This window comes from Brachypodium distachyon, chromosome 1 (assembly GCF_000005505.3).
Source record: "Brachypodium distachyon strain Bd21 chromosome 1, Brachypodium_distachyon_v3.0, whole genome shotgun sequence".
Lineage (NCBI taxonomy): Eukaryota > Viridiplantae > Streptophyta > Magnoliopsida > Poales > Poaceae > Brachypodium > Brachypodium distachyon.
In genome coordinates this window covers 20303374-20329246 of record NC_016131.3, presented here as the reverse complement: position 1 = coordinate 20329246, position 25873 = coordinate 20303374, and the positions used below count along the sequence as shown (strand labels likewise).

Below are 25873 nucleotides of genomic sequence, written 5' to 3'. Positions count from 1 at the left end.
ATGCGCTAGTGTTCGAAAATGATTTGTGATGTTAATTGAGAACTTGTGCTTGTTTGTTGAGTAAATTTCATAAAACCACACATATTCAGGTAGCTTTCTCACGCAGGTACCACTTTTGCTAATTTGTCCGGAAATCCACATATTTCCAGTCACAATGTAACAACAAGCCCGAAATGACGTGATTAAGCGAGTTGACAATTTTTCTTACAGCTCGGGCCCACATGTCATATTTGTTATTTTTGTGGTTTGTGCAAAAATAATAGCGCTATTATACATCCCCAAATTTGTTATTTTTGCACGGATCACAGATCAATGTATCTTTACACGAAAATGTACAGATATGTAGTATACATCTATACTAACTCTACAAAAAAATTCAAATGTTTTTGAAACTGATTTTCATGAAGTTTGAACTATAGAGAGCACTGGATCTCGCGAGCCAAAGTGGGTTTTCCGATGTCATGCCGGTGTCATGACTAAACAAGGGATAAGTCCTGCAATTCCTCGTCGATCTGAATGCTTTGTGGTTATTGTTCCACATCGCGTCAGATTAATCAGAAATCAATCAAGGCCTATGCGTTACTTCATGCCTGAAATTGCTGTGCATCTTCCCTGACAGTGCACTGCCGTTGCAGCCGCTTCGATCTCCTCGGTTCACACGGACACGGCAGACACCGCCACAAACTTGTACGAGGCCGCGATGCCACCGGCAACGGCCACGGTACCTTGGTCTCGGAGCAGCTACTCCGGCCGTCCGGCGTCGTCGATCAGATGACTTGCCATATTATTGCCTGCGCAGGCAATGTTATGCTTGGATAGGACAAGGGGATAAGGGACCCACATGCTAGGAAAATTATTGCCTGCGCGTTATGATGCTTGCTGTTTTGACTCTCACCGAATTGCAACAAAGACCAATCTGGGCGACGCGGTGTAACGTATGCATTACATAATTGCATTGCCCATTCCGGCAGAGGGAGAGTGAGAGAGAGCTGGTTCGGCGATCGGCAGAAGTACGGAGAGGGAAAAAAGATCATCTCACTGCACAAAGCCTCTCTCTCTGATAATTAATCGAGAAAAGAATACCGGTCTTACTTTTTGACTATACTCGAGTCTTGGACTCTTGGTAGCTACAGCCTACAGGCTATATATTCTTGCATCCATCGCAGGCCAGAACTCCAAAGAAATCTTCAGATACTACATTGATCTCTTCTTCCTCGCTTGTCTCTCACTCTCTGTCTGCTGCTAGCTGCAACATGAGCAATCTTCCGGCGGTAATATAATTCATGCAGTTCCTCTGTTCCTTTCCTTCCTTATTACTTGTGTTTTGTTCTCTGATTAGATACCTGGAGAAAAATGATTGACGATATTTCGCCTGATCCTTTGAACTAACTGCAGGTTGCCTCCGCGGTGGGCGAGAGGGGCATCGAGTCGGGGCGTTTGAACACCAACGCTGCATCAGATGTTCAGGATTTGTTCCAACAAATTAAGGAGTTCGAGATGTTGCTGGACAACACGGCCGTGATGGTTCACAGACTCAAGGTAAAATTCCTTCGCATCCTTCGGCAAGAAAATGTTTGCTTTTCATGACAAGGTGTCAATTTCTCATCACATCAGTTTTTCACTTGCACTTTTTCCAATTTATTTTGTTCTTCCTGCCCACGACCCCACGTACAGGAAGCTAACCGGGAGTTCAGATCAGTCACTGAAGCTTCTGCAGTAAAAGGTGAAAACTTCCCTTGCTTGTTCATGTTTGCGTTTCTAGGGGATAAAAATGGCACTGTCCATCTAAGATTCTAAATGACACATCTTCCAGCAATCAAGGAGCACATGGAGAGAAACATGGACGAGGTGTGGAAGATGGCACACACCATGACAGATAAGCTCAAGAAAATGATACTAGATGTACTGATCTGATATTAACCTGTCCAAATCAGCATATTATAAACTCGCCTGACCGCTGATGTTCTGGGCAGTGGGCTCACTCTTCCTTTATCTGTCTACAGAGTTTTGAGAACAAGAATAATGCATGGTCTGAGATCCATGGGCGTGTTACGATGCCCATGGCTCCATCAAGCATGACGACGCTCATGTAAGATCTTGATCCATTTCTCGATTAGATAAATAATCAAGAGTAACTTAGTACTGATAACTATTTCTTGAGCAAGTTAGTACTGTGAACTGTTAGGTGCCAGCATGTGTGGGTAGTACCAATTGTGAAATTAGAAATGAATTTGCCATACTTTCAAGAGAGAGAAAAAATCCAGAAAAATTGCTAGGTGCCAGTCGGCTAGATAATTTATATTGCGTGTTATAGGGACACGTATAGAGATGTTTGATCTCGGAAACGCTACCAGTTATATCCATATATTTTGTTTTGAAACGAAAAAGGGTGAGATTTGACTAGCTTTTGCTGATTCCAGAGCACTGAAGAATGACCTTCAGGTGCGATTACTTAACTTCATGTCCATATTCAGTGGGAAATCAAATTAAAGATCTCGCTGCACAGTTAGTAATCCACAGTCCACATTCTTCTCAGAATCTGAGGAACACTATCCGAGAAGAGTACCAAGAAGTCGTTCAGATCAGGATTTTCGCAGGTCTGGTAACTGAACCTTGTTCAAGTTTCTCCATTCTCTTCCTGATCCGTAACTTGAATGATATTTTTTGCCGTTCTGTGATAACCCTGAATCTTCTTGTACGTGGAACAGTCTCCGGAACAAAGCTTTCTGATGAGGTAACTATGCATGTATTATAAAAAGCTGAAAATTACTCAAATGAAAAAGTATGCTAGCATTATTTACAATCTCAAAAAAAGAAGAATGCTAGTATTACTGCGCTAGATTGCTGGTGCAGGGTAATTCTGATGTCGATTTCACCGTGGAACCAAACATGGGCAGGTGATTCGCGTGATTGAGGTCGGCAGCATCGTGCATCTTGGAGAATGCACATCAGGGAACAATAGGTCGAGAGAACCACTAGTTAAGTAGTAGTAGCAGTAGCAGCAGCAGGAGCAGGAGCAGCAGCTGTAATTTTGTAACTCTGCAGTCTGCACAGATCATCGCCGCCACGGTTGAGGAAATCGAGGAACGCCATGCCGCGGTCCTGAATTTCGACAAGAAGCTTATCGAGTCACACCAGGTACGCCGTGCATTCCTCTCTACGCTATTTATTTGTTCTATTTTATTGTGTTTTTCGCCAAGTGGTCGCTTAATTAACTTTGCAAGCGATGGCACATGTACTGTTCTGTTTCGCAGATTTTCGCGGGCCTGGAGGAACGCATCGTCGCGCAAGAGAAAGCGCACAAGACAGTCTCCAGGGCAGCGAAGAAGGTCGATCATCGGCTTATTCCCTTTCCTCTTTTTGTGGGAACTGATCGAGACTTGCTAGTTGTTTGCTTGTTGCTGATCGAAATGCGTTTTCAATTTACCGTCTCTCTGAAGGTTCGACGTATCGAGACCCGTCTGCAAGATGTGGAGACCCGTCTGCGAGATGCCGACGAGGAGCTGCGCGCCGAGATGAAGGACAACAAGGCGCTGCTCTTCACGCTTGTGGCGGTCCTGTCGTTGTTTCTTCTCTTCGGGCTCTGGCTTTTTGTTGCGGGAAAATAGGAGACTCTGCATTATTGTGCTTTGGTGACTTGGATGCATGGGAGCTACTAGAATCGTAAATCAGAAGACAGCCTAGCTTTTATTCGTGACCTGGTAATAATTAAGTGATGCTGCTAATATGCACGAGGACTTTGTTTGCCATTGGCGATTCTCAATCATAGTGTTTCGCACGAATAGTACTGCAAATTCATCGACCGCGGTAGATCGATCGATTTCCTCATGAGGCTGTGTTTTGCTTTCTGGTTTGAGCTATTTTATTATCCTGTAATTGCGGTGCATGATATATATGTACTTCACCGTGGGGCCTTCGCAGCAAATTACTCTCTCCGTTACTAAATACTTGTTGTACTAAACCACTACAAATATTTAGTATCAGAGGTAGTATCTGTTATTCTCAGTACACACCGTTGCCAAAACCAATTTTCAATTCCACGGTTCCACACCTCCGGCGAGTCTCTGACCGACTTCGAAACAAAAAGGGACTCCGACTCCGAGCAGTGAACGAATACCCCTCTCTATGTATAGAACGCAACCAAGCATCCATCCAGCACATCCCGATTCCTTCCTCGCGCGCTCGATCCATCGCCTCTAGTCAAGCGCAAGCATGGACGGCCTCGCCGTCGCCGCCGCCGCGGCGAACTGCCGCTGCAGCCGCGTGGTCTACGTCGGCAACATCCCTTTCCACGCGTCGGAGAAGGAGGTCCGCGACGCCTGCGAGCTCATCGGCCCCGTCCTCTCCTTCCGCCTCGCCGCCGACGCCGCCACGGGTAAACGCAAGGGCTACGCCTTCGTCGAGTACGCCGACGACGCCACGGCGCGGAGCGCCTGCCGCAATCTTCACGGCCACCCGCTGCGCGGCCGCGACCTGCGCGTCCCCCTCGCCGACAGAGCCAGCATCAGGCGCCGGCGCCACGGAGACCACGACCCGATCGGCATGGACGACGCCATCCACGCCGCGTCCCTCGTCGACTCTGCGGCGCGCCCTGCCGTGATCGCGTCCATGGCGCGGCACCTGGCGGGCTTGTCCCGGCACCAGCCGCGGGAAGCCGCGGCCGAGTTCGAGAAGCACGGTCCTGATACCTGCAAGATTCTGAAGAAGCACATCCCCGGGCTGGACACCGCGATGGAGATGGTGCCGCGGCTGCTCGAGATGGCGGCCGCGGATGACGCCGCAGAGGAGGCCAAGAGGAAGAAGCGGGCGAGCGGCTGCCTTAATGCTGAGGGGTCCGATCAGCACGCCAAACTGAGGAAGATGGAAGACGGCGGGAAGGCTACTACGATGCACGCCGGAGTTGTCTGCTCATGAGAGATCAGCTGTTCTTGATTTTGTAAATCAGGGGGAAACAAACCCTAATTCATGTACTACAATGTTATCATATATTTATATGTCGATCTATTATGGTGGAAATTAAATTCTTTAGTGTGCGATTTTTCAGCTTGCGAATTTCTTGGTTGGGTTTCTAATATCTTTCGATGTTCTTGATTTTGTAAATCGGGGGTAACAAACCCAAATTGCACCTAGTTCAATTAATGTCACTATATGTCGATCTATGTTAATGGAGATTAAATTCTTCAATGCGCAATTTTTCTGTTCGTGAATTTCTTGATTGGGTTTATCCATCGTTGGTGCATCAGAACACATGTATGTCCTAGTGTCCGAAAATGATTTGTGTTATTAATCGAGAGAACCTGTACTTGTTTCTTGTTGCTCTGGCAGTCGCTGTTGCAAGCTCTAGCTAGCAGCTGTTACTCTGTTAGCAGAATCAAAACTTCGAACGTAAGAACTCAAACTGTTGTATCTGTCATTTCTATGGGAATGGACGAGAGTGTTAAGCCTGGTCCTTTAAAAAACTGGACATAACATTTGACGCCAGAAATATAGATAGTAATGACATAGTACAACAAAACAGACGCCCACCAAAACAAGAACATGGAAAATGTATGTCTCTTCCGTCTGTATCTGTAATCCAAGTTTGCCAAGGAAGAGTTCGATGCTGGCAAAGCTGCCATTCACTTGTTGCCATCTTGGGTCTTCTCCTTCCACACAAACAGTTCTCGAACGTTTATCGATAGCTGCACTGCAATCTGGTACACAATCTAACAGAGAACGGCTCATAGAGCAAGATCACAGCAATCACTTTCAGTTTCTGGACTTAAATGGTTGCTCTGACTGGTGAACACAACTCCACTGAATCCTACACAAAAAGAAGACAACAAGTCACAGAATTGTCAAAAATTTTCAGCTCAAACTGCAGATGTGCAAACATGAACAATTTACAAGTCCTATATGAAGTTAAATATAAGAGCGATTAGTAAAGTTATCATGAGAAAAAGCACTTGTAAGTTGTAACTTGGCTGACATAAATACCAGTACTTAAAATAACACCACAGGCAAAATCACCTTCAGATTGGTTTATTTTAGCCTAGGAAACACGGGTACGTGGATACGTATCCGATACGCGATACGGGGATACCGTGACATGGCAATTTCCGAAAAACATGGATAAGGGGATACGTTTGTATATATCCCCACTGATTGATCTCAACTGAATTTGAAAAATGCAACTGCAACCAGTCAAATTTAGTAATTGTAATTATTATGCAATCAAGTAGGAAGACATAGCTGGAGCCACAAAGAAATGAATCATAAACGTAGGCATACAAGATTGGCAGCTTCATGTAGTGGATTTCACGAAATTGGTAGAGACAAACAACAAGCTATAAGTTCTTCAAAAAAAAGAACTAGAAGTGTGTCTTCTGCCATTGGGATTTCAGGACAGATATTCAGGTGAGTCCAAAGTTAAACTGTGTTGGTAAAAATCTAGGTGCCTCCTCCACCTCTCTAATTGAACTTGAGAGGCTGATTTCAACATAAATGGCTTCAGAGTGCTACTTGAATGGCAAGTCAAGTAAACAATTAGTGAAGTTCACTACTTCGATTCACTACTTCAGAGTGCTACTTGAATGTCACACACAAAAGACCTTGCAGGATCACAGGAGATTGATTACTGATACTTTTCAGAGTTATGGTTCAGTCTCTATATCTATCAACAGTAAAAGCGGACAAGATAAGTCAGGCTTAACACTTAACAGGAATATAAATTATTTCAATCTCAAAAGGTTCAAATATAAATTTGACTTTAACTTGCATCTCCAAAACAGTTGTCATTTTGTTGGAGCCCAGGCGACACATGATCTACTGAGGAAAAGCAAGCATATCCAAGGAAGAAGATACAAAGCTTAGTTTAAGAGGTTCAGCAGCGTGCCTACATCTTCAGGAGCCAAATTGCAGAGGCTCTCCGCCCATATATCTTTCTTATCGTGATTGTCAAGGTTAAATCACAGGATGCCAGACATATAAGGATATAAACCCCCAGTATAGTTACATTTACTTCTTCTCACTTCTCTGGCAAGAGCAACACTATCCTTTCACCTTTTCTTATAATTGTCACACACAAAAGGTCTAGTGCTTTTGTGATCCTGCAAGGTCTTCAAGTGGTGGATAGATATGCTACTCTCCAATCTATGGTGTAAACGAACCTTGCTTTTACTAGTTTAGTTGTCCGATTATCTACTAAAAATGACAAATATATATCACAACTGCGGAACAGACAGGTAAATAATATCACTCCTGAATTACATTAGTTCTCCCACAAGCTCAGGAAAAAACCCACAACCAATTAAACAAGATCTACTAATTACAAAAATGAACTATCAACTATCAAGCATTATACAAGCTGTGTGATAAGTGATAACCATACAGGGAAGCATTATCTCTACTATACTATGATGAAATAGAATGTTTACCACTTCATAATGTCTGTGATGACAGCGAGGGCGGGAAGTTGGTATATATGTGCGCACTCAGGATGTGATGCTTCAACCTGCATACCCTCTCAAGCTGCAACGTCTTGATGTCCAGTGAGAAGCACTCCAAGTCTGGCATTTCCAGCGATGAGCTTATGGGCTCATCTTCTGACCTTAGCAGGAGCAAGTACCTCTCTGTCGCACCTCTTATGTAGTACCGGTACCCAGAATCCAATGGAATTATCTTCTCCATCTGCCAATGGTTGGGAGTCTCACCTTCGTTTTGCCTAATGGTATAATAGAGTTCAGATGTGCCATCTGCGATGTTTTCACGGAGAGCAATCATCCCAGGTCTGCCTTCCCCTGCATCCACAATGGCGATCGGTGGCCTGCGGTAGTCAGGTGGGAGGCTGATAATGGAGAACTCCTCCTTAACTGTGTCAAGCACGAGCAATTTTTCCCTCCAATCCATCACCCAGTAGAAGTAGCCGCAAGCATACTGGCGACCGAAGAACACAGGGCTTCGTGACGACATCGTGGACACACCCGTGCCCAGTAGCAAATCGTCCCAACCCTGGGAGGCGATGGCTCGCCATTCTCCGATGCTCGAAGAGAAGAGGAAGGCCACCAGCTTTGTTTTGCACTGTGCCATCCAGATCACTCCGAACGACGTCTCCTCCGTCTCCTCCTCGCTGGCGCCGGGAGGAACCAGGAAGGGCTCGCACCAGCGCTCGAATTCCACGCGGAGCGGATGCTCCACCGCAGCGGTTAGGTCGTGGGGGATTTGGGGAAGCAGGAGGCACCGCCGGTGCAAGGGGTCGCACACCGCGAGCTCCGTGAACACCGGGGACTCCTTGCCGGCGCCGTCCTTGGGGACGCGGTCGAGGAGGACGCGACCATCGCGGACGTCCCGCACGATCCAGGTGTCGTGGAAGGGGAGGAATGAGAAGGAGAAGTCGGCGGCGAGGGAGACATCGCGGGCGGCGGGTGCGGAGGGGTGGGGCGGAAGGGCGGGGTGGAAGCCGTTGTGGTTGAGGAAGCCGAGGAAGGGAGGGGAGTGGAGGGAGCGGAAGAGCCGGAGGAAGGAGCGGCTGGTGACGAGCCGGCGGAAGGAGACGCAGGCGGCGGAGGCGCGGACGAGATCTGCTGCGGTGGGCAGGCGGAGGAAGATCTCCGCCAGGAGGTCGTCGGTAACCGCCGGCGAGTCCATTTCCTGCCCGGTCGTCGGCGGCGTGGAGGAACGAAATGGCTTTGCTCTTGCTGGATCGGGAATCTGGGGCAGGTTCTCTCCAACAAAACTGAATTGGCCTTCAAAAGTCAATGGCCCATTGCATGGGCTGCGTGACCAAGTCAGTTTGTAGAAGAAATTAGAAGGCGATGCAATGTTTACGGTTTACCTCAACGGCTTCAAGAAATTTGAACATTCAGAACCGGTTTATCTGTCTCGTAGATGCTACCGTGCTAGAGGAGATCATGCCATTCGAGTTTTGACGAAGGGGAAACGGGCTTGGCCGGCCGGCTCTAAGCAATATCCAAGATAATACTGGTAGTATCAAAGTATCAACTACTGCCTCTAGTTCACAATATTAGGCATCATTCGTTTCAAAGGAATTTTATACGGAGTAGAAAATCTAAGGGCTCATTCGGTTTGTAAGATTTTCACAGGATTTTAACCCTTAAGAATTTTGCCCATATGTAGCATTCGTTGCACGGAAAATGAGATCATAGATTCCTAAGGTTTAGCCCAAATTGACCTAATTCCAAATGAGTCTACACATTAGGTGAGACCTCATGGAAAATTCTTAAGGATCGAAGGGCCCATGACATCTCAATTCTCTACTTTTTCTGTTCTTATGATTTCAAAATCCTGTAAACCGAATAAGCCGTAAAGGATTCAAAATTCCAAAGAAAAATTCACTGTAGATGCATTCGTTTCGTAGAAAACAAGCAAGCTGATTCTTAAGAATCTCATTGAATTCCTATGGGTTTTTTTTGTAAAAATAGGATCCATAAGGATCCCAAAATTTGTTCATTAGTAGTGAACTTAGCACAAATTACAGGCAGACTCCCTAAAGATCTAAAATTACACACAAGTTCTTGGATTTTGCAGAAAGGACCCCGAACAAAGAAGAAGAAATGCAATCGGGTCCTCAACAACCAATCGTAGATCACCTTGCCATCGCCGGGGACTTCACCACTTGGGATGATGAGGCTGCCACAACAAGCTTCCATGGCCACCAATTGGACGTTGAACTGCCTCTTATTTGGCGTGTTGGCCAGGAGGAAAAGGGGTGGCCTCCCTTGGCCTGAGGATGCAGCAACAAGGTGGGAGCCAGCGGCCGTCTGCCGACGCCGTAGCTCCGCCACGTGGCTGCCGCTGATGTCGACCACGATTCGAGAACTCCATCTTGCTGCCATCTCCTCGTCGGAGAACCACCACCATGGTGATTCCAGCGGCAAGAAGAAGGCCACAAGATTCCCTGCAGATCAGGAACTCCACAACCTTCGAGCTTATTCGAGGAGTCGCCAGCGACCATCTCCGCAGCAACCGCCCTCCGGCCACCACGAGGATTTCGGCCACCAAACGCCGCCAGTTTTTGCTCAACCACGACCGCGGCCAACTCCCTGACGGCATAGCGCCAGGGGGGAAAGGGGAGAGAATCCCAATTCTTGATGAATTCCTTTGTTTTTGCAGGAAATTGAACATTAGGTCCAACCTTTTTTTCCATAGGAATGAAGTTGGACAATTCCTTAGGATAGCATGTGCCACCCTATGGCAATCCTAAGTTTCTCTCTCTTTTTTTCTCTGTTCTGGTTTCATTTGAACCAAATGAGCCTAGGCCTCTCTGATTCGCAGGATTTCAAAAACACGAGAATAGGACAAATGTAGAATTTGAATGTCATGACATGTTGAATCTTAGGCCCTATTCGGTTTAGAGGAATTGTGTATAATCTTTACAGGATTTCAACCCTTAGGATTTTCCAATGTGTGCCATTCGTTTCATAGGAATGAAGATGTTGTATTCCTAAGGATTATGTCAAAATTGGCCTAATTTCAAGGATCCTAAGTATTGAAGTGCGCATGACATTCCAATTCTCTACTTTTCATATTCCCGTGATTCAAAATCTTATGAACCGAATAAGCCCTTATGGAAATTCAAAATACATGAATGTGTAGTACAAGTTGTTTGATTGCACTACAGGAAAATGCAGGATTTGCTTAATGGATTATGTGCTAATCATAGTTGACATGGAGATAAAGGAAATTTTTCATGAGGTTGGACCCCATGAAATTTTTTCTTTGGAATAGCATGCAAACTAGCCCATAGAAAACATTCCTGTGGTTTCAAATCTTGCACACTTCAGTTCTTAGGAATCTTAAATGAGGTCCAACCTAATGTGTAGAATACTTATAGGATTTAGGTCAATTTGGGACCAATCCTTAGGAATCTAGCGCCTTAATTCTTATGAAACGAATGCTACATATAGAAAAAAATCATAAGGTTTGAAATCCTGTAAAAATTCTTTAAAATTCCTGCAAACCGAATAAGCCCGAATAGAACCCTTCAAATTTCCTATGAAATTCCTTTGAATCAATGGGGCCCTAAGACGTTTTAGTAGGCTATTTTGTCTAATGAAATTATCTTCTCCATCCGCCAACGGTTGGGACTGCTCTCGCCTTCTTTTTGCCTAATGGTATAATAGATGTCGGACCTGCCATTTGCAATGTGTTCACGGACAGCAATCATCCAAGGCCGGCCGTCCCCTGCATCCAAAATGGCGAACAAAGGCCGGTCGTCCCCTGCACCCAAAATGGCGATCAGAGGCCGGCCGTCCCCTGCATCCAAAATGGCGATCAGTGGCCTGTGGTAGGCAGGTGGGAGGCCGAAAATGGGGAACTCCATCGTAACTGTGTGTCAACTGTCAAGCACGAGCAACTTTTCTCCAATCCATCACTATTTGGTCCATGCGCTTTGACCCCTCCTAACATTATTTGGTGCATTTGGTCACCTCTATTCTAAATTTCTGGCTCCGCCTTTTGTGTTCACCCAATACTCGTTCATTTGGGTTTCCCGTGTTTTCGAATTTAATTTAAGAACGATAAAACTCTAAAAACACTAGAAAACACAAGTGTCAGACAAGGCTTAACGGAACGGAGAAAGAGTTCACACCACATCGAGTTTTTGACATACTTAGCCGGCTGCCGCACGCACTAGCAAGAATGCACCCAAAACCAAAACGAAGCTAACAGTTCAGGGCTAACAAAGTTTAGAACATTGCAAGCGGCACCCAGGGCCGTCAAAACCAAACATGCAAAACAATCAAGTGAATAGCTCTGATGCCAACCACTCCCAGAGTACCAACAACCACTGTCTCCTCCTCCCTCTCTTGCTGCCTTCAGATTTTTTATTCCTCGTGTACTTTATCCCAAAACCCAATTAGTGCAAGTGAAGAGTTAACTGAAGAAAAAGTCCTAAAAATCGAGTTAACCGTGGACAGACCGAATCGCTTCTCCGGGATCACCTACCCCTTCTGCAATCCATTGAAGGAAGAGTACTTGCCGAAACTATAAATTTGCGTAGCTCTTGTCTTAACATTGGAGCGCATTCATGGGAATTGCTAGATGCGGTGTGTTCAATATTCCCTTCCCATATATGTGTGCGTATGCAAGTCTAGAATCATTCAAAGATTCAGGCATTCATTCAGCAACGAAGCCAACAACAACCAACAAAACTAGTGTAATATTGGCCATCGATGGTGACGCTAGGTGTAGCAGCATGTGTGTCCGGGAAGCTCCGCTTCTCCGACAAGAGCAGCACGAGGTCGACAAGAGCTACGCGGATCCTTTGCCCTGCAAATCCTAGGTTAGCAGCTGCAACTTGCGCGCGCGCAGGATACGTTCCATTGTTAATTCTTCTAACTTGCTGTTTGAATAGAAGGAGATTGGTCGCGGCAGCAGCTGCACCGCCGGAGGCTCCGCCAAGAAGCATCGACTACGGCGAGTGCGCGCCAGCGCCAGTGCCGCGGGAGCAGGTGGAGATCGTCCGGTCGCTCAACGGGTGGGTGGCGGAGAACATGCTCCCGCTGCTGAACCCGGTGGAGTCCTCGTGGCAGCCGCACGACTTCCTGCCGTGCTCCGCCGGCGCTCCGGAGGAGGACGAGGCTCTGTCGGCCTTCACGGAGGGGTTGTGCGAGCTGCGCTTGGGCGCCGCGGGCGTGCCGGACGAGGTCCTGGTGTGCCTGGTGGGCAACATGGTCACGGAGGAGGCGCTGCCGTCGTACCAGAGCATGGGGAACCGCACGGACGGCATCGCCGACGACACCGGCGACAGCGGCCTCCCCTGGGCGCGCTGGCTGCGCGGCTGGGCCACCGAGGAGAACCGCCACGGCGACCTCCTCAACCGCTACCTCTACCTCTCCGGCCGCGTCGACATGCGCCAGGTCGAGGCCACCGTCCACCACCTCCTCCGCAACGGCATGGTACGAGACAATTACGTAGTACTACGAGCATACATTCATTACTAGGGACTGCCATTACATCTAGTCTTGACTCTTGACTACAGTAGTTTTTATGTTGCAAAATGAAGGGAATGGTGGTGCCCAAGAGCCCGTACCACAGCGTGATCTACGGCGCGTTCCAGGAGCGCGCGACCTTCGTCTCGCACGGCCACACGGGGAGGCTGGCCAGGCAGCACGGCGACGGGGCGCTCGCCAGGATCTGCGGCGTCATCGCGGCCGACGAGAAGCGGCACGAGGCGGGCTACACCAGGGTGTCGGCAGGCTCTTCGAGCTGGACCCTGACGGCATGGTGCGTCATGCGCGGCAAGGTAACCATGCCGGGGCTGCTCATGTCGGACGGCCAGGACGACGACGACGACAGCCTGTTCGCGAGATTCTCTGCCGTTGCGCAGCGCGCCGGCGTGCACACGGCGAGGGACTACGGCCACCTGGTGGAGCACTTCGTGCGCAGGTGGCGGGTGCCGGAGCTCGACCGCGGGCTGTCCGGCGAGGGCCGGGCCGCGCAGGACTACGGGTGCGGGCTGCCGTCCAGGATCCGGAGGATGGAGGGTCTGGCCCAGCGGAGGGCGGCCCGCAGCGAGCTCAAACCGGTCAGGTTCAGTTGGATCTTCGGTCGGCGTGTCATGGTGGGCTGAGAGATGATGCCTGCGGCGCACAGCTCGGAACTAATAAACGCTTACAACGTGTTTTCCTTTGTTGTTGCTCTTTTTCTGCTTTCTCAATTTCATTCCAAGCCAAGATAAGCGAGCAAGGAGCAAGGTAGTGTTTGGTTTTTAGAAGATGCTGAAATGTAATGATTATTTCATAACTGAGCATCGTCTTTATGTTTGGTTCATAAAATACATGAAACCAGAATGGAACCATTTGATTTCTCAAAAAAGAATATTCACCTAATATGTTTAACCATTTTATTGAAAAAAAAATAGAAATCAGTTGGTGGTTCAAATGTTTGCTTTTAGAATGTAAAAAAACTAGAACCGTTCCATTACCCAATACATTCTAATAGAAATATAAATTTTCCATTCAATTTCATTCCACGTTACTCTGGACCAAACGCTACTTAAGAAAATTTGACGCGGGATGCTTTTCTTTTTTCCTTTCCCTTTCTCCAAATTTTGAGGCAATGGGATGATGTCATGCCTCCCATAACAATCTCAGTTATAATGTAGGTTAATCAACAGAAAGTCTACATGGGAACGTGCCCACTTGTGTCTTACGTATAGCCGGTCAATGGGTCGGCACGGTCCAGCCTGCGTCTTAACGGGCTTAGTCCATTTGTTCCTCAAAATAGAGTGTATTTTGTCTCCTTTCATGGAGTTTTTGATCAATAGTCACTTCATCAACGTATGACTTATAAGATACAAATCATAACTATAAACAATGATATCAATTTTAGTTCAAAAAACATATATTAATAGACTAATTTGTGATCAAATGTTCAAAATATGCCATATATTTAAGGATTGTAGGGAGCATGTGTATACTGCTGTTGTGGTAGAGAATCCAAAAACATTAAGTCAGGCAAATCCAACGTCTCACATCAACCATGCATTTAATTACCGGCCAATGCCACCATTAATTATTAAAAGTAAATTAACTAAAACTTAGTTCATTAGTTCCACGTTGTGTCTAACGGAAAGTTTGAATTAATTATAGCAACCCTGAGTTATTTACAAATCAATTTCATCAATTCAAAATTACTACGGTTTTTTATGACTTATCTAATTTATTCCAGCAACTTCATGTGAGCAACGCCATGCATTTATCTTCTATAACTAAATAGGAGCCCCCCTACTTAATTCTATCAACATACAAGCATGACAACAGGCTCACCACATTGTCATGCAAAACATGTCACCCATCAAATCATGTGTGTTTTATTTAAGCCATGCATGTATTCGTTTACATTAATCTATCATTTCAAACCATGACATCAATTCAATCATGTCTTCTTTTTTCGTAGGGGTGAGGGGGGTGTCTCTTTTTATAAGTCATTCATGTCTTTTTTTCAAGCCAGCCATGCATGTCTATTTTTCAAGCCAGCCATGCATGTTTACATTTGCACTGTTGTACTCCTACACACTGAAACACATCTAGACACATTTTTATCTAGACAAAGTTACGACAAACATGCGTATATACACAAAGCTGGATCGGAGGGGTTATTAATTTATCAATTCAATCATGTATTCTTTTCCGGGGAAAAGTTTTTTCTTTTTATACATCGTTTTATCACATACTTCGTACTTCTTAGGTTTTATTGTTTTTAATGTAAACTAAGACACTTTTACATTTCTATCTTTTTAATTTCAAGCATCTATTTATACATTTGTTTTAACAAGGTTCCCAGCAACGCGCGGGACATCATCTAGTTTAGTCAATTGTTCTCAGTATAACACATCTGGAAAGAGCATTAGCTACGCATATAGTCGTACTATAGGGTGCTTAGATATATGGTAGCAATACCCATATTATTTTTGTATCAACTTTAGTGTTCATATGCAATTATCATAAATTTATCCATACTCTGCTTGATTAAACGTATCACCACGTGTTACGAGGATGCTACTAGCAAACCCATGAACCCATGCGTCGAGCCTCTAAAACCCCTCTAGCATTCGTCGATGTCCTTCTCTAATTTCTGTAATTTATGATTCCGAAAAAATAAATTGCTTTTTCAATTGAGTTTAATCAATCTCTTCAAATAAATATTGCATATAGGTTTGACCACTTTGCTAGGTGTCAGGGATACAAGAGATTGTATGTGCTGTGATTTTAGGGTTTCTCGAGGGAGTCGCTTCCAACCTCTAGCTCCTGTGGATTGATAACTTCAAGGCACACGTGAGGGGAAACCTTGGCGCCGTCTACTAACCTTTGCACTTGTCTGGTCAACAACATCCCCGTCGCAACATTGCGAGTGGACAATAAGTAGTGTCTCAACCCTGTGTCTTAACAATATGGGAGTAAATCATTAACGCAAGTTTTGGTTTTTAGAAATTTAGATTTTTCCTCATGAACACACGGGCCATCCTATATCGTGGGCTAAAGTTCCAACAACACATTCCCTAGTACAAAATGAGGCTAGAATCTAATTTAATGCTTATTCGGCACAAACTTCTAAATATACGACACATCATCTTGGGTGCCCCAATTGGACGATTTATGTGGCATTGCACATTGAGGGGGTGTAAATCGGTCCAAATCCAACTTTAGGGATTATTTTGTGCATTTGAGGGTGCAAATTGGACTTCTTTCATGAGAGATACGGAGAGATAGGAACAAACTACCATGGGCCTTAATTTCATGGCCCATGAGGTGATGAGGATGCGGCTTGGCTGGCGGTGTGGGATACCAGCACGTTAGAGACAAAAAGCAACCGAGGTGGTGGGCCACCGGCGATCTCGTCTTGGTTACCAATGCTCTAGTATATATCACTACACCCAGCGAGACCAATTGAACACATTCTAGTGGCCAGCCCATCCAAAATGGATTTTGGTCATGATCCGCAACGCTAAAAATAAATTGAGAGACCGAAGGAGCATGTGTTCCTGAAAGGATGGAATGTAGATCAATTTTAACCCCCCAAAAAATGAAAAACGAAAATCTCATGTGAAGAACTACACGTCTCTTCTTAACTCCATGGAGCCAATAATAATGACAACAGCTTAACAACCATAACAAGCAACCACTTTTGGAACGAAAGTCGGTTTGACAATTTGGGACCAGCAGGAAATTTAGGCATGCGTTAAAACCCAGCCAGCGCAACAACGGTCGTTCCCAACAGAGCCCAGACGTGCATCATCAATACGTAACAAACAGATAAAGAATCCCCGCAATCAGAAGGCCTAAATCAAAACCAAGGTACCAAACCGAACAAGAACATTAGGATCAAGGAGATGGCACATTTAGCAGGCCAAGCCAAAATCAAGGAGTAATTTATTATCTGCCGAGATAACCAAACGGCGCACGAGCAGGAGAGTCTGGAGCGCACACGCACTGGGGCGGGCGGCTACGGCCAAGGCGAGCAAAGCGGCGTCTCGAACGAACGACAGCCATCCAATCGCATCTGATCTGGCCTTCTCCGCTTGACCTGACCGCTCAAGGTTTCCTCCTTTGCCTTTTCTCCTCTCCCTCTCTCCTAACTGGAATCAAATTAAAATTAAAACAAACAAAATCAGTCCGGGATTACTACGAAGCAGGCATGGTTTTTTCCTTTTTCCTTTGGCAAATCCCAATTCGTATCGCCCCCGATTTGCTGCCCTACTACTACTAGTGCCCGACGTGTCCCCTCTCCCTTTCGCTTCGCTCCCACTTCTCCCCTCCCTTCCAACCCAAACCCATCTCACAACAACAGCTCGTCCGTCGCCCCCCCTCGTGTTCGCCACTGGACACGACCGCAAACCCTAGGCGCCGCCGCCCTCCGAGGCCCCCAGGTACGCGCGCCGCCGACGAGCACGCCAGGGGGACCGCCGCGCCGCGCTCGTGCACCGGTCCCGGCTAGTTTTTTCTTCTTCTTCTTCTAATCTGTTTACGTGCGCGCGCGGCTTTTCCGGCGATTTATTTGGAGGAGGGTTGTTTTGTGATTGGATCAGGGGTAGTAAACGAGGAGGAGGAGGAGATCGGAAGGGTAGTGGATTTATGTCCCAGCGAGGGGACAGGGGCGAGGGGCACGCGAGGAGACCCGGCCGGTCTAGCAGCTTCAGCGGCCACCGTGGAGGCGGAGTCGGTGGCGCGGGCAAGGGCGGCGGGGGCCCCTCAGGCGGGCAGCCTCCCCTCTCATCCAGCCGCAGGTAAACCTGGCCTTTCACCCGACCTGACCCGATTTTTCCTGATTCGTTGCTGCTGGATGATTTGATCCCGTCACGATGGGGGGTTTCAGAAAAGCTAGGGTTTTGACGTGACCTTGGATCTCGATTGCAGCTTCAGGAAGCCTGGCAATGGCCACGGTGGTCACCAGAGGGTGGTGAACCAGCCAGACACCACTGGTTTCCAGCCTGCACCGGCACCCGGGCCCCTGCAGACGCCGCCGCCGCGACCTCCTGTGCCTCAGAATGTACCTGTGCATGTTCCGGTCTCCGCACCACGGCCCCAGAATCATGGTGATTTGACGACCCATCCTGCTATGTGGCATTACAATTCGGACAAACCAAAACCGTGACTTGATGTGTTTTTGTTGTTTGCATGAATGTTCTAAATTGCAGATTCATCCGGAGTGCAAGCTCCCTCGCCGTCACCTGCTAGCGAGAATCCAGTGTATATACCCCTGCCAAAAAATATCCCTCGTGCTGCCCCCAAGGCACCATCAAAGAGCTCCAATGCACCGGCTCCTCAGGGAGCACCGAAAGGTTTGGTTCAGTTCTCTTCTTGCAACTTTGAAGTCGTAAGTAATAACTGAGCATATACTGTGACCATCTGTGGTGGTGCTGGGCACCTTCCCGAGGTCATTGTTCACAGATAGTAGACGCTCATGTTGAACTTCCTGGTTAAAATTCTGCTTCTTTGTCTGTTTCTTCTTTTCAGGGGAATCATCAAAAGGATTTAACTTGCAGTTTGGTAGCATAAACATGAACGGTCTACCGGTAATGATTATGTTCCCTGTCTTTTGCAGCTTGTATCTTCTACTTCTATACTATTTTTTTCTGTTCTGGTTCTTTTCTGATTTACCTTTCTAATTTTCGGAAACTTTTGCATAGCAATTTCCTGCCAGGACAACCTCAGCTCCTCCGAATTTGGATGAGCAGAAGCGTAATCAGGTACATTCTCCTGCCATGCATTGATGTTTCTTGTTCTATGTTTGCTGTGCTTAGCTGTTTTTGAGATGCACTTATTTGCTGGATGTATCAGCAACAGTTTGTATTAAACTATACATGTTCCTGTGAAGTATCTAATCCATGGAGCCTTTTACAAGTACTGATGTTTGGGTGCTTGCATTCTTAGTATCACATTGTCCGTCATTGCTAGGTTTCAATGTTTGTAAAGAATGTATTATCGAGTTATCTTTCCATCTTGCACAGGTACTTCCAGAGGGACTTAAGGTTGCACCTTCTATGCCTGTACCACCAGCCGTGAAACAGCCGCATCCCCTGCCACAGCAGCAGCAACCCGTGCCACAGCAGCAGCAGCCCACGCCACAGAAGCAGCAGCAGCTGCTGCCCATGCCACAGCATCAGCATCAGCCCTCAACACAGCAGCAGCAGCTGCTACAACAACAGCAAACAAGAAAGGATGCTCTTGGTCCCAGTCAGTCAAACACCGTGAGCACTCATGTTCCATCCCAAGTGAAGAGGGATGTGCATGTTTCTCCATCCATTCCAAATGTTACACCACTGAGACCCACTGTTCAGTCTTTACCTGGGATGCCCATGCACTTCCACCCTCAACAACCACAAGGCCCCTTGCAGTTTGGTGGTCACAATCAGGGTGTGGTGCCTAGCTCAATGCAGATGTCCATGGGATTGCCTGGTGGCAATGTATCCCAGGTTCAGCAGCAGATGTATGTCCAGAATCTACAGCAGCATCAATTACAGCAAATGATGCATCAAGGACAACCTATGATGTATCCTGGCCAACTCCAACCCCAATTGACCAATGTTGGTTTGAACATGGCTCAACAGTATCCTCAGCAGCACCAGAATAAGCTTGTTGCTCCTCGGAGGAGTGGTGTCAAAATTATTGATCCACATACTAACAAAGAAGTGGTTTTGCATAATAAGCCTGTTCAGAGGCCGCCATCTAATGTAGCAACACAATCCCAGCAAGCCAGTGGTTTTGCAGCTCCACATATGGGCTACTATCCTTCTCCACAGCAGTCCTATAACCAGTCGGGTATGTATTATCCTAGCACCACTGGTGTCAGCCAGCTTCCCACTGGATCACAGGCTCCCAGGTTTACTTATCCTGCCACACAAGCTGGGCAACCTATTGCTTTCATGAACCCATCTATGTCGAATACACTCCCCGCCAGTCACAAGGACAACACAGCAGCGCCTGCAGCATCTGGCCAGTCACATATCACAGGTAAACTGCACCAGGGTGGTTTGCACATGGAGAAATCTATCCCTTCTGTCAAGATAAGTACACCGCCAGTTAAACCTGACACACCTAAGTTAAGGGTGACTGAGCATGCGACACCGCATCAACAAAAGGATAATGAAGTTCTTTCTGGGATTGTGGTTTCGAATAAATCTAATGAGAAGGAGAGTAAAGCACCATCTGCCACAGAAAAGCATTCCACTGCGGTGACTCAACCTTTGTTGATTCAAGCTACAAAATTAGAAACTGATGCAGTGACATCTCCTGTTGCAAATTCACCCTCATTTTTGTCTGGAGCTGATAGAAAGAACAAAGAAGTTATTCAGAGAGCTGATTCAGTTAAGGAGAGCAAGAAAAATGCCTCCAGAAAAGACAGCAAGAATTCGCCGCAACATCCTCATGTACAATCTTTGCCTGTCCTTTTAGTAACACCATTTTTTATGGTTTGTCGCATGTTTTCCTTGCTTAATAATATTAATATGCTTGCATTGCATTCTTTCAGTCAGTTTCGCCTGCTGAAGAGCTGAAGGTGCAATCTTCTATGAAGTTTGGAGATGTGGTTGGTCCCAAGGAAGCAAATAGCTTCAATAGCAACAATGAGTTGAATTTAACCAGCACAGCTTCAAACTTAACAGCCGTGTCATCTGAAAGTAGGGTTTCTCCAGTGGTTGATGCGAGTGAAGCTAACAGCACATCAATAAATGGTATGCAATCTATTTGATGAAAATTAATGAAGGAATAATTGCATTACGTGCCTATTTGTTATCCTAACATGTTTGCATTGCCAGCTTCTGATGATCCTAGCACGGATATCAGGTCTGCAAAATTGTCCTCCGAGAGCACTGGGGAAGTTGTTGCTGCTGCTGAATCTGGGAGTGATATCACTCAGAAAACTTCACCAGAATCTAGCGGTGACAAAATTTCTTCCAAGTGTGCTGAAAATGAATCAGTTCAAACATGCACAATGGACTTGGTCCAACAGACATCAGTGGAACCTCCCAAACCTGATAATTCAGACGCGACAGCTTGTGTAACTGACCACGAAGAGCTACAGAAAGATTCCACACCATCTATACCGGACGAACAAAGTATAGTGAATAGATCACATGGGAATACTGAAGTTTCGCCAGCTTTTGTTGATGGCAATGCTCCGTCTGCAGCTGATTCTGCAACTTCATCAGAGTCTACCATTCACATTAGCAATGATAAAGATGACATGAGTATTCAGGATGCAGGATCAGCCATTTCCAGTATTACTCCTAGCATGTTACCTGTGGATCACTCAGTTACATCTGAGGGGCAAGGGGAACATGCAGATGCAGTGAAGGATCAGTCAAGTGTTGATCAATCAAGTGCTGCACCAACAGGTTCCATCCAACCCTTATCAAGGGAAAAACCTACTGCGGAGCTTACTCGAACAAAGTCTTCATCTGGGAAAAAGAAGAAACGGAAAGAAATGCTTTCAAAAGCTGATGCTGCCGGGACTTCTGATCTTTATAATGCATACAAGGGACCAGAAGAACAATCAGAAAGTAGTGCCACAGCAGAGGGTGCTGATAGTTCTTCAATGGTTGATGGAACAGATGTCCTGCCTGAGGATTCAGAAAGGGAGGTCAGTGCTCGTGAGGATGATGGAAAGAAAAAAGTCGAGCCTGATGATTGGGAAGATGCAGCAGACATGTCTACTCCAAAGCTGCATAGCTCGGGGTCTGGAAACCAGGCCAGTGTAGTGCAAGTGCCAGATTCAGATACAAATGAAGCTAATGGCCGAAAGAAGTATTCGCGTGATTTTCTGCTAACCTTTGCACATCAGTATCCTGGTCTCCCTGTTGGCATCCGGATGGATAATGTCACTAGTTCTCTATTCAAAGATTTGGTAGGAAAGTCCTATGTTATTGATCGTGAACCTCACCCGAGTCCTGGACGGGGGTCTGATAGACCAACATCTCGTGGCGATCGCCGTGGTGCTGCTATGGATGATGATAAGTGGACAAAGTTAGGCGTTCCTTTCAGTCCTGGTCGTGATGCCCACATGGATTTGACAAACGGTCCGGCAGTTATGAATTACCGTGGCGCCCCTGGAGTCAATCATGGTGTTTTGAGGAATCCACGCGGTGGACTTCTTGTGGGACCAATGCAATCCATTGCACCTCAAATACCTCGCAGTGGCTCAGATGCAGATAGATGGCAGCAAAAGGGTCTGATGCCATCTCCTGTTACGCCAATGCAAATAATGCACAAGGCAGAGAAAAAGTACGTTGTTGGCAAAGTTTCTGATGAGGAGCAGGCAAAGCAGCGGCAGTTGAAAGCCATCCTTAATAAATTGACCCCACAGAACTTTGACAAACTTTTTGAAAGTGTGAAAGAAGTGAACATCGACAATGTGGCAACTCTTACTGGGGTTATTTCACAGATATTTGACAAAGCTTTGATGGAACCAACTTTCTGTGAAATGTATGCGAACTTCTGTTTCCATTTGGCTGGTGCACTGCCAGACTTCAGTGAGGACAATGAAAAAATTACATTCAAGAGATTACTGTTGAACAAATGCCAAGAGGAGTTCGAGAGGGGCGAAAGAGAAGAGGCTGAAGCAGATAAAACAGAGGAGGAAGGTGAGGTTAAGCAAACTAAAGAGGAAAGGGAAGAAAAAAGAGTTCGTGCTCGAAGGCGCATGCTGGGGAACATTAGGTTGATCGGAGAATTGTACAAAAAGAGGATGTTGACTGAGCGCATCATGCATGAATGCATTAAGAAGTTGCTGGGTGGTGATTTTGAGACCCTAGATGAGGAAAACATAGAAGCACTATGCAAATTGATGAGCACAATCGGAGAGATGATAGATCATGCAAAGGCTAAGGAACATATGGACGCATATTTTGAAAGAATGCGTAGCTTGTCAACAAATCAGCTGATATCTTCCCGTGTTAGATTCCTGCTGAGAGATTCAATTGATCTCAGGAAGAACAGATGGCAGCAAAGGCGTAAAGTGGAAGGCCCTAAGAAGATCGATGAGGTTCACAGGGATGCCGCTCAAGAAAGACATGCTCAGTCGAGTAGGTTAGCTCGTGGTCCAGTTGCTAGTTCTGCTCCAAGAAGAGGGGCACCCCCTATGGATTACGGCTCTCGTGGCTCAGGACCCGCATTGGTATCTCCAGGTTCTCAGCAAGCTGGCAGTCGAGGAATGTCTTCACACTCCCATGGATTTGGTCATCAGGATATCCGGTTTGAGCAGGAGAGGCATCAGTTCGATGGTAGAACTGTCCCCCTTCCACAGCGTTCTGTCAAGGACGAAATCACTCTTGGACCACAAGGTGGCCTAGCTAGGGGTATGTCCTTAAGAGGGCAGCCACCTCTATCAAATGTTGAGCTTCCTAGTGTTGACAATCGCAGGGTGGTAGCTGGTGCTAACGGGTATAATTCTGTGGCTTCGACTCCAAGAGAGGACACTAGCTCAAGGATTCCAGATCGAATTTCTGGGAGAACAGCACCTGCTACACAATCTGCTGGGTCTTCACACAGACTTGCCAGCCAGGAGGGCCGCACAGGAAATAAATCATACTCTGAGGATGATTTGAGAGAAAAATCTATTGCAGCCATCCGGGAATATTACAGGTAATGCTTTTCAACCTCTACAATTGTCCATGCATTACATTTCTTCAATACGCACAAGACCCCCCGTTAAAAGTGATGCCTGCGTTGTTACCATCACATGGAAGTACTATGTACTCCATCCGTTTCATAATAAGGTGTATTAGGTTTCGTTAAGACCAAGGCTCTCACCAAGAATACTTTATTAACATGTACTCCCTCTGATCCATAATAAGTGTCTCAGATTTAGTACAAGTGTCAGATTTAGTACAAAGTTGTTGTACTAAATCTGAGACACTTATTATGGACCGAGGAAGTGCTTCATACCATGTGAAATTGGAATCACTAGATTTGCTTTTTTAAAGTATTTATTGATGATTGTGATTTTGTATCATATAAACCACTGGAGAAAAATCTATGGTCAAAGTCTTGTCTTAACGAAATCTAATACGCCTTAAATTAAATGGAGGTAGCATGCTGCTGATTTTGACTGCTAATTTTTGGAGTGCTGATGTTCTTTACCTGGATCATTGACAATTTTGCATTGCTTGCTATTCTCTTAATACTTCATACTCCGTATCAGTTCTGTCTCATCCACTCAAATTTGAAGTTGATTGTTCTGGAAGTGATCATCCGTGAGTTTTGTGGTGGCTTTTGGTTGTCAAGTGTCAAAATTTGAACATATTAGAAACAAAAATGATAATTGATAAACTTCACCTTCATTTAATAATTAATATACAGACCTTACCACAAAATGAGGTGTTGTATTACCACTTCCAAATAATGCACATGGGTTTGTTGGGGTCTTCTGCTTGTAGTCTTGGTTTTGTGGAGCATTATCTATTTTAATTGCTTTATGTCCAGGTTTTTTCCATGAGTTTCTGTCTGGGCTTCATATCTAGCTGACCCCTATCTGCTAGGGACAAAAGGCTTTGTTGTTGTTGTTGTTGTTTGTTGTTATTGTATGTCCAGGTTTTCTATCTGTGTTGTTCAGAAAAGTTTGAACACTGCAAAGTTTCCATTATGTCCTGTGTTAACATGCGACTATTTTGGCAGTGCAAAAGATGAGAAGGAGGTTGCGTTGTGTATTGAGGAGTTGAATGCTCCGAGTTTCTATCCTACTGTTGTATCACTTTGGGTAAATGATTCCTTTGAAAGAAAAGATATGGAAAGAGAGTTGTTGGCAAAGCTCTTTGTTGGCCTTTACAGCGGTGGATATAATTTGTTAAGCAAGCCTCAACTTATTGAGGGGTAAGTGTTTTTCTTTTTGTATCTTTTCATTTCCCACTTCTGTTCACAATTTGTTGTATCCTGACTCTTAAGAACATTTTCAGCATTTCATCTGTTCTTGGTTCATTGGAAGACGCTCTAAGTGATTCTCCAAGAGCCTCAGAGTATCTTGGACGACTTCTTGCAAGGTTTGTTCTGGAAAAGATATTGCTTTTGCAAGATGTAGGTAGATTGATTGAAGAAGGCGGAGAGGAACCTGGATATCTTGTGCGGGAAGGCATTGCAGCTGATATCCTTGGAGCAGTTCTGGAGTCCATCAAAGTAGAGAAGGGGGATGCCGTCTTGAATGAGGCCAAGTCAAGCTCCAATCTCAAGTTGGAGGATTTCAGACCACAGCATCTTAAGAGATCAAAGTTGGATGCCTTCATGTAGACAGAGTTGTTACTAGGTAAGTCATTCTAGTACAGGTGTTTCTAGAATAGCATATCAGTTAAGAGATGTCCGTCGTTCCAAAACTCTTATAGAATGTTCAGTTACATGCATCGTGATGTCAAATCACAAAGTTTTGACTTAATCTCTTGATCAAACAGCTTAACAATTCATGGGTGTTGGCGCCAAGGAAGTTATATGTTTTTGCACCCAGCAGCCTTTTTGATCGAACAACTGCAAATACCCATCGGATGCTGCCCTATCTCTGCTATTTTACAGGACCCTTGTATTCAAGGAGGTCGTTCTGTGAAGATGATGTTATTCCATTCTGTTCAGACTTGTTAGTGGTGGTAACTTATTGTTGCGGACGGGCATTGGCTGTCAGTTGGCAGCTAGGTGCCATTTCGAGTTGGCTCCCATGAGTATCTGGGAATATTTTTGTGATTACGGGGGTAGAGGTTAGCTAACCGATGTTTGCCGGGAGTAGGAGGAACTGTAGGTTCTACTTGATGCCTCCCGTGGCTTCTGGCCAATATTCCTTTGTGATCAGACTTAATAGTCGTTTAACTTGGCGGCATTTCCCTCATAGCGAGACTGCTATCTGTTCATATTCTTCTGCTTTGCTGAATTCCCCCCTTTAGAATTGGTTGAGATCTCGT

At 45.9% G+C, this 25873-nt stretch overlaps 4 protein-coding genes and 1 pseudogene across 5 annotated transcripts; 4 read left to right on the top strand and 1 right to left on the bottom strand.

Moving 5' to 3' along the window:
- Positions 1-1199: 1199 nt before the first annotated feature.
- LOC112270149 (putative syntaxin-131) lies at positions 1200-3828 on the top strand. Its single transcript, XM_024457920.1, has 11 exons — positions 1200-1271; positions 1396-1539; positions 1675-1723; positions 1814-1902; positions 2004-2089; positions 2421-2442; positions 2537-2597; positions 2709-2734; positions 2898-3138; positions 3255-3329; positions 3441-3828. Exons 1-9 carry the CDS (start codon positions 1254-1256, stop codon positions 2985-2987), a joined length of 585 nt encoding a protein of 194 aa, XP_024313688.1. The 5' UTR covers positions 1200-1253; the 3' UTR covers positions 2988-3138; positions 3255-3329; positions 3441-3828.
- Positions 3829-4040: 212 nt separating this feature from the next.
- Positions 4041-5016, top strand: LOC100843721 (cleavage stimulating factor 64). Its single transcript, XM_003560055.4, has one exon. It carries the CDS (start codon positions 4213-4215, stop codon positions 4912-4914), a length of 702 nt encoding a protein of 233 aa, XP_003560103.1. The 5' UTR covers positions 4041-4212; the 3' UTR covers positions 4915-5016.
- A 372-nt stretch (positions 5017-5388) lies between these two features.
- On the bottom strand, positions 5389-8870 carry LOC100843410. The gene is made up of 2 exons (XM_010238862.3): positions 7416-8870; positions 5389-5803 (listed from the first exon to the last, which is right to left on the bottom strand). The coding sequence occupies exon 1, from the start codon at positions 8623-8625 to the stop codon at positions 7420-7422; it is 1206 nt and encodes a 401-aa protein (XP_010237164.1). The 5' UTR covers positions 8626-8870; the 3' UTR covers positions 5389-5803; positions 7416-7419.
- A 3227-nt stretch (positions 8871-12097) lies between these two features.
- Positions 12098-13709, top strand: LOC100843108 (annotated as a pseudogene).
- A 3501-nt stretch (positions 13710-17210) lies between these two features.
- On the top strand, positions 17211-25826 carry LOC100842805 (eukaryotic translation initiation factor 4G). Of its 2 annotated transcripts, XM_010238853.3 has the most exons (12): positions 17212-17368; positions 17528-17725; positions 17856-18034; positions 18137-18280; positions 18456-18514; positions 18629-18688; positions 18950-20368; positions 20470-20671; positions 20756-23579; positions 24612-24806; positions 24890-25233; positions 25376-25826. In XM_010238853.3, exons 2-11 carry the CDS (start codon positions 17574-17576, stop codon positions 25215-25217), a joined length of 5562 nt encoding a protein of 1853 aa, XP_010237155.1. In that variant the 5' UTR covers positions 17212-17368; positions 17528-17573; the 3' UTR covers positions 25218-25233; positions 25376-25826. The 2 variants fall into 2 exon arrangements, with proteins under 2 accessions (XP_024315361.1, XP_010237155.1); XM_024459593.1 differs by having other exon boundaries at positions 17211-17368; positions 24890-25826.
- Positions 25827-25873: the final 47 nt, after the last annotated feature.

What these genes read in the sequence shown, in the direction of transcription:
- LOC112270149 (XM_024457920.1), top strand. An exon ending in TGAAGCTTCTGCAGTAAAAG is followed by an intron (nt 1,724 to 1,813) that starts GTGAAAACTTCC and finishes CACATCTTCCAG; the next exon opens with CAATCAAGGAGCACATGGAG. An exon ending in CACTGAAGAATGACCTTCAG is followed by an intron (nt 2,443 to 2,536) that starts GTGCGATTACTT and finishes CATTCTTCTCAG; the next exon opens with AATCTGAGGAACACTATCCG.
- LOC100843721 (XM_003560055.4), top strand. Translation starts at nt 4,213, where the DNA reads ATGGACGGCCTCGCCGTCGCCGCCGCCGCGGCGAACTGCCGCTGCAGC.
- LOC100843410 (XM_010238862.3), bottom strand. Translation starts at nt 8,625, where the DNA reads ATGGACTCGCCGGCGGTTACCGACGACCTCCTGGCGGAGATCTTCCTC.
- LOC100842805 (XM_024459593.1), top strand. Translation starts at nt 17,574, where the DNA reads ATGTCCCAGCGAGGGGACAGGGGCGAGGGGCACGCGAGGAGACCCGGC. An exon ending in TCCTCAGGGAGCACCGAAAG is followed by an intron (nt 18,281 to 18,455) that starts GTTTGGTTCAGT and finishes TCTTCTTTTCAG; the next exon opens with GGGAATCATCAAAAGGATTT. An exon ending in AAGCCTCAACTTATTGAGGG is followed by an intron (nt 24,807 to 24,889) that starts GTAAGTGTTTTT and finishes GAACATTTTCAG; the next exon opens with CATTTCATCTGTTCTTGGTT.